The sequence below is a fragment of the Solanum tuberosum genome, unplaced genomic scaffold (genome assembly GCF_000226075.1).
Source record: "Solanum tuberosum cultivar DM 1-3 516 R44 unplaced genomic scaffold, SolTub_3.0 scf00016, whole genome shotgun sequence".
NCBI lineage: Eukaryota > Viridiplantae > Streptophyta > Magnoliopsida > Solanales > Solanaceae > Solanum > Solanum tuberosum.
In genome coordinates, this window is record NW_006238942.1 from 2,911,993 (window position 1) to 2,920,077 (window position 8,085).

Genomic DNA, 8,085 nt, shown 5'->3' on the forward strand with positions numbered 1-8,085 from the left:
TATTTTGTATGCTAATTTGCTAATACTTTGGAGTCATAGTATTGCCTTTGCTGTAAGTTATCCATTGGTTGACTTCTCATATATGTTACAGAAGTTGGGTGTAGTTGGCAATTACTTTGCCGTTGGAACATTAAGTTTGAGCATTACTCCATTTTTGAGTTACTGCATGTGTTACTCATTCTTTGTTGCATGTCACCAACGGTTGGCTTTGACTATTCAGCCAAGAGAGGTTTCATTGTCCATTAAAACTTTTGTAACCTCTCATATATGATTCACTCTTTATTCCTCCATTATACTTTGTAATCTATGTAACTCCTAAGATCATTATCTTCACTATTTACTACACCATTATCTTCCTATTCATTGCTAGGAAGACTTTTTCTAGTATAAATAGTGGTGGTCTTCATTTGTTTGAAACACAAGAAAATTATAGAGAGCATAAAGTTTGTCAAAAAAAAGAGTTCTTACTAGTTGAAGAGAGGTGTTCTTTTTGTGGAGCTTTGGACTCAACTCTTGTCCAGAGTTGTTAAGTTATATTTTGTGATTAGGCTGTTGTATCCTTGATGGGACAAGTCAAGAAGAACTACTGCTGGACCGGTGAAAAACATTTGTTGTAGTGGACTTGAATCTTCCTAAAGAGAACGAAATATCCACGCCTTAGCCAAAAGAGATTTTTATTTCTTCATTTCATTTGCAATTGTAATCTTGTAATTCTATTATTTTATAATTTTTTACTAACACTAGCTTTTGAATAACTATGCCATGATTTGCTATATAGTAGTTATACACCCTATAGGACCGATTAAAATGTTTAACTAATACATGTATTAGCTAAACATGGGTTGAAAATCCTCCCAAACAAATGATTAAATAATAGCATGACTAGTACGTATATTACTTTTCCCCTAATACATCATATCAAACGACCCCTTACAATCCTCCATTTGTAAGCATAATATATTAAACAGATAGGGGGTAAAGACTGCAACTCTTACTCTAAGTTAGCACCTTACAGCTTTTGTTGAACTCAATCTTCTTACTCTTAAGGGGAAACATTAACAATGGGTGATGAGATGTTTGGTTGTTAAGTCATTTGACACTTACTCTTATATTCAGCTTTCACTATATATGTAATCCAGCATCAAACAAGGAATAACAATTGTTTGCTATACAATTGAATCTCAATACAGTAATGATTACCAATCCCCTTTGCTTTAAAGAAACAAGACATAAGTGTCAAAAACACACCTAAACTATTCCTTTTTTTTAGTTTCATACCTAAACCATTGGGAGTGTGAGTTGAGGTATGAAACTCAAAAAAGGGGGTAGGTTTCTCAAACTAATAATTGATAGTTTAGGTATGAAACTTACTCTCAATAGTTTAGATATAAAGCTTAAAAAAAGGATGTTTTTGACCCTTATCTCAAGAAACAATAATAAAGTAAGACAAAGAAGAAATGCAGGAACAAAGTTTTTGCAAAAGATATTGACATCAATCGATGTCAAATCAGCTCTTTAACTAGAGTAAGTTCTTGCACAAAACTCATGCTCCCAAGCTGTAATATCCTCCCTTTTTTTGTTCGCGCAAGAGCAACAAACTTCTCAGATGAATGATATTATATCCAATTCCCGCCAACATATATAGCGAAATTGCACAATGTAAATATCTGTCTGTACAACACAAAATCAACAAAACACAAGTACACAATTGGAACATGACAATAGCATATCAAATGACCAGACCCTGCACTCTAGAATGACAGAGCATCAGTTATCTTTCAGAGCAAAATGTCATCTAAACAATGAGAAGAAACAACAAGATATGTGGCTCCATGAGTGGATCTATTTTCCTGGTATCAAAATAATAAATGTTCAAACCAGCTAATTTCCATTCCTGTAAGCGACAAAACAAAAATCATTGCAAGCTAAGAAAGAAACATTCAGAGACACTTGAGAACTAAAACAATTGATTGGTCAAATCTTTTCTACGAACTTGAGAAATAAGAATCTCAAAGATACTGAGAAATAGTCTGTAAAATTTCTCACCCCTGCAGAGGATACAGTCATGCAATACTTAATATCTGCCATTACCTTTTTGGTGTAATTTAAACCAGTAAGCTGTAACAGCGAGGGAAAATACAAGAATAAATAAACTAATCATTTCAATATGATGCTAGCAAAACAGATGATTAGCCAACCATAAAACAAATTAAATTGATTACCTTAAAGCAACATGAATAAGGCTGGCTTATACTTTGCAGGCAACGTCCATTGAAAATGACAATAACACTGGCCTTTTCCAAGTTACAAGAATCCATATGTAATCTGGTTCAGAACCAACCAAAACTGATACAAGAGCAATTACATATTTCCTTTTATCATAATTAACGATATACAACTGATACAGGTGCAGTTACATATTCAAATTCTGAGAACAAAGCATCTTAAAGAATGGATTCCTACTCTGTAGACCTAGTAATAGTCTAATAGAATCTATTCTGTTGGTAATGATACTGTTGATCATGATCTGAATCTGGAGCGAAATTGTGTGATTCCAAGGAACTCCTGAGGCGCCAGCCCTCAGGTTCATTCAGGAACTGATTTGACTCTATATAACTCCGGAGACTCACAATCACTTTGATCAACTTTGCATCACCTCGATCTTTCAATGCAGTTAGAAAATCTCTAGCAATGATATCCAGCAGCTTTCTGAATTGTGTCTTATATCTTTTGTGTAGAGCAAAACCTGCCATCTGGTAACCAAGACATTTTCTTTTAAGTCCTACCCACATTTCATCAACTTAAGAGGAGCTAATAAAGAGCTTTTTCAACTTACTTCAAGAAAAGCCTGCAATGCAGCTGCGGTGTATAAATTTGCAGGGAAAACATTTAAGAATCTGGCTATCCATGCCCAACCTTCTCTGAGGCCATGCAAGTTTTGGCAGCCGTCAACTTCAGTCTGCCATAAAATGCAGTTTACAACTAAATCAGTTACTATATGAAATGATTAAGGGAAAAAAGAAGCAATTTTGGTCCCTGAAATATTGTGAGAGTTTTTGTCCTTGTACTATTGGCCTGAGCACATCTGACCTCCAATTAAACAAACTGAGCAGTTTTAGTCCCATCACCAAGTAAATTTAACAGGATTTCATATTCAACTAAAGGAAACTAATTTGGGATTCTGTCATTTCCATCAAACCTCAGGCAAAAGAAGCTCTGAACCAAGAACTCCCTTAACAAAATTACTATACGTGAAATGCAGATATTAGTTTCGCTAAGCTCAACCAAATGGCTTTGATCATTTCTGGCAGTATACATCTTTGCTCATAACCTGTAGTATTGGTACTTAGTATTGAAAAAAAAGGCATCTTATGCCGAATATGTTTCCTGCTCTGATGAAGTTTGTTGGGTTTGTGGCCAATGATTCAGCTAATAAACTTACTAGAACCATTTGGAATATTGTTGTTTAACTGGAGGATTTCAATTGAAACGGTCATCAGGGTCGTGTCCTAGTTCGGAGGGTCGGGTCCTAGATCGATTATAGGGTCAGATATTGTTTTCCTAAAGAATATTTTCTAGTCTCAAGCCAAAAATAAAAGATATTTTCTAGAAAGTGTTTTTCATTCACCAACCAAACATTAAAAAATATTTTCTCCTCATCAACCAAACATGAGAAAATAAGTTAGAAATTCACTTATTTTCCAAGAAAACATTTTCTACAAAAACATTTTCCGTCATACCAAACACACCCTAAAAGATGATGGGCACGACTTATGATGATTATATGTATATTTGGTATTCCCTTTATTATCAAGTTGAACGCATCGATGCATCGAAACTGCTGATGTCGCTGCTGACTGAAGTAGGAAGAATGGCTAGGTTATTAGAGAAACTACAGAACCCAAATATGCCCATTAGTGACGATAAAAAAGTTATGTCTGTTAGTAGAAGATAACATTTGTTAGTTCTAATAAGTGACTGGAGTCTGGACTAAAATAGCACATTTTGTTTCATTGGTCAGATATGCTCACACGAATAATCCAAGGCTTAATACCGGAATAAAGCAATAACTCAGACCAAAACCCCTATTTTCCCAAAAGGAGTAGGATACATGAGAGCGTCAGCAACATAAGCATTGAGAATTTCTTGAGGATAAAGTAACAAATGTCTAAGCAACTGACCTGAACAAGAGCACCATATAATTTCATGCATCCACTTAAACGATCCACATAACTATCAGTACTTTCTATCTTCCCATCTTCCTCTGCATAGCGAATAGCCTTGTAATAAGCTTCTTTAGTCTGGAAGGCTGCCTGAAGTGAAAGAACAAATAAAAGTTATTTACGTGGAGGTAGCAAAATATGATGTGAACCATGGGATGAAGAAAGTTAACTAATGTCTGAGACAAGTTCTGTTTTCAGCACTTACAGAAAGCAAAATCATGCTCCAAGACAATCAAGTAAGAAAAATCCCAGAAAGGACAAAATAGTGGGATGTGTTGATGTCAAACAGGTAATACTAAGGTAAATACCAAGGTTGATTACCTCTGAGTAAATAATGTACTTAGGAACTGTGTAAATGCAAACTTTGTTCAACTCAGTTATGAGAATTTCCATGGCAAGAGGGACCTGTGATGAAAAGCAAACCAATACGTAAGGATGGTAATCTATACATTAGTTGATCCGCATTCGTGATCTCTTTTCAAACACTAAGTTCTTTGTCCTAAATTAAACATTTTTATGTTGTTTAACATTCCTAGAGACCTTCCCACGGAATCAATACAACCTCTCAATTCCCTTTCGCTTTTTTAAATAAGTAAAGGCATTTTGTTAATAAAGGTTCAGTACAAAGCTAGTACCGAGACAGAGTACAACATCCAAATATCCTTTGGCTAGAAATTTCTGACTTCTATTTTAAATTCAAAAATATTCCCCTGTATTTTCCGCAATTCACCTTTTGAGCTCAGGTATGAATATTGTGTTTGGATAGAAAAGAATTTTTGTTTTTGGTGGTTTTAGGAAATTTAGCTTCCGGTTTGAGTTTGGATTTGTTTTTTGGTAAAAGAAATCATCAAATTCCTAAGGGCTCGTTTGGTACGAGGGATAGGGGGATAACTAATCCCGGGATTAATTTTAGGATGAGTTTATCCCATGTTGGTTGGGATAAAATTGCGGGATAACTTATACTAGGATTAATTATCCCAGGATTGTAGTATTATTTTTATCCCACTTTGAGGGTGGGATTACAATCCTGGAATAACTAGTCTTGGGATAACTTGTACCCCAACCAAATAAGCCCCAAGAGGTTTTGAAGCAGCCTTCAAATGGGTGAAAATTACAATCCCCTTAAAAAAATGTGGAATAAAAAAAGAAACAGAGCTTTAAGTGCAAAGTGGAGAATGTGACAGCAATTAACCAATCACTGTACTAGAAGGGCGGTTTGCTTGACAATTTGCGGCCCCAATTTGTTTTGGTTCAGGAGAACATTGTTTAATGTAGAAAGTTATTATGAAAAAAAAACACCCATAATGTGAAGTCAAAATATGATATTCAATCTAGGATTGAGGCAAGACTGGTTTTCGAGGGAGTACGTTGGTATTTTACTCCTAGCCAATGAAGGAGTAAAAAAACTTTTATTGCTTTCTTTGCAGTTATTGACGTCAACCTCCTACTTATAAGACAAGAACTATCATGGGCCTATAATAGCAAGAAGACTAAGAACAATAACATAATTACCTTTGATGTAACATGGACAATTACACGACCATAAGCATAGACTGCACTGTTAAAGCTTCCTGTAGGTTTCACACACAGGGACACCACCTATAAAAGTGAAAACCAGAATCACAGTAAATACTTTATATGTTTTACACAAAGCTCCAATAGTAGAATATATTCAAGATACACAACTCAACTGCTATATCAAGAACCCACAATTTTCTACAAGCATAAGCACATGCAAACCACAAATCCCCACCATCATCCCCCGGCCCCTCCCGAAAAGAGGAAAGAAAAATGAAAAAGAAGTAAAAACAACATCACAAGAGACACCGAAAGATGACACCCCAGTTAAAGAACTACTTCAGGATTTTACCTTCTGTGCGAACATTGCAATGCTGATGGATTGTGGACATGTTGAACCACTAATTAGCTTAATTAATTCATCTGCTTTCACTCTGCATAGGGAAAAGTAGTACATACGTATCAAAGAGCAATATAGAGCTTCCACCTCTTTGAAGTTTATTCCCAAAAATGGTTTGAAAATGCACATCAAAGCAACTAAAAGCGTGACTTAAATATGGAAGATAGATAATGATTTTAAAAAAATAAAAATCTATAGGAGATAGGGTTAATAATCCAAGAAATAGGTATCCAGATACCTGACATTTTCTTTTGAACCAGTGATAGTTCTGATTCGTCTGGCTATTTCCATTTCAAACTTTCGGTAAGCCTGTGAAGAACAGAGAATTTGTGTTGTGAACTGTAGAATATCAGAAATTACTTAACCCAAATTAACATCCTTAGGATCATAAATAGAAGTCCAGCCCAAAGCTCTGTACACTAGGATGGAACATAATATTTCAACACATCAAGCAACAGAAAAATGCATCTGATCACATTCCAACTAAAGAAGCAAGTTGTTGAACATTACACTCAAAAAACAAATTGCCAAAATTAAACAGCATTAATCAAACACATCAAGTAACAACATGACACATCTAGTAACGTTTCAATCAATCTCTAGAAAGAAGGTCTTCCACAGACCTAGAAGAGTGAGAACCAATTAGAAATAATTTCTCAACAATGAGTTCAGAGTGGATGCACGTGGGAGGAGGTGCACAATGGAGGATAGAGGTCTCCAAAACCTACAGTGACCAGCACACCATTATTTCTCTTTGTTTTGTTATTTCAGCTATAAGAAGATTCAAATGCACTTGTCAAAGTGTCTCAATTAGTTTCCCAAACATGCAAGGCTCGCATAATTAAATGAAAGAAGTTCTAAGAACTTGGACCAACAACTCCCAGAGCACAATTGGATTGGTTAATGATTATGTTAGCAGGGAAGAGTTAACTTTCAAAGTGAATACTTTCTCTGCTACATCATACATGAAATGTGACACTACTTCCCTGACCATGGAGTTTAAGATGTTAATTTGACTTTTTCTTTAGACAAATATTAGGAGTTGTGAAAGAAAATACAAAACCAGTTGTTGAAAAGTTAGTCTGATATAGCAAATCACATCCATGTAATTCTAATAGTTAAATGGTTTTTAAAATTGTGAAAGTAGAATAGAGTAACTGTTAGAATAGGAATAGGTTTATACAATCTCATTAGAATAGGAATAGGTTTATACAATCCTATTAGAATAGAAATAGGTATATACAATTCTATTAGAAAAGGAATAGTAATAGAAATAGAAATAGGAATACTAAATAGTATCCTACTTGGTAAAAGATTGTATTCTAGGGTCTATAAATAGGGTCTCAATGTAATAATGTAAACAACAACAATTCAATAATATTCTTTTCCAATATTTCTCANNAATTCAATAATATTCTTTTCCTATATTTCTCACATGGTATCAGAGCCTCTACGATCTTGGTAGAAAATCAAAAAAGCTTCCGCTGCCGACGGGTGGCACCCATATATGCTGCCCGTCTGGCCAACGATTATGTTAGCAGTCACCGTGTATCTTTCCGATGACTATTTTCTCATATCTAATTTGTGTAGCACCGTGCCATCATTCCGGTGATTACTTTCTTATATCTAATTTGTGTAGTACCGTGTCATCATTCCGGTGACTACTTTTTTCATATTTAATTTGTGTAGCACCATGCCATCCTTCTGGTTGACACCTTTTTTTGCTATATCTTATTTGTGTAGCACCGTGCATCTTTTCGGACTACTTTTTCATATTTAATTTGTGTAGTACCGTGGATTTTTCCAAACTATTTTCTCACATCTGAGTTGCATAACATCATGTGTCTTTTTAGTGACTCCTCAGATTTGATTTGCATAGTTCCATTCGTCTTTCCGGTGACTCCTCAAATCTGATTTGCGTAGGGTTGTGCCATCATTCCAACC

General features: G+C 35.1%; 1 protein-coding gene across 1 annotated transcript in view; it reads right to left on the minus strand.

Annotated features, from left to right (window-relative positions):
* Positions 1-2,238: 2,238 nt before the first annotated feature.
* The window catches only part of LOC102586428 (protein GLE1), a 20,213-nt gene continuing 14,366 nt past the window's right edge, over positions 2,239-8,085 (minus strand). The window contains exons 11-17 of the mRNA XM_006340053.2: positions 6,380-6,450; positions 6,094-6,175; positions 5,736-5,822; positions 4,545-4,628; positions 4,182-4,313; positions 2,837-2,959; positions 2,239-2,753 (exon numbers count right to left, since the gene is read on the minus strand). Coding sequence (XP_006340115.1) covers positions 2,484-2,753; positions 2,837-2,959; positions 4,182-4,313; positions 4,545-4,628; positions 5,736-5,822; positions 6,094-6,175; positions 6,380-6,450 — 849 coding nt within the window. The 3' untranslated portion in view covers positions 2,239-2,483. The remainder of the gene's footprint in view (positions 2,754-2,836; positions 2,960-4,181; positions 4,314-4,544; positions 4,629-5,735; positions 5,823-6,093; positions 6,176-6,379; positions 6,451-8,085) is intronic.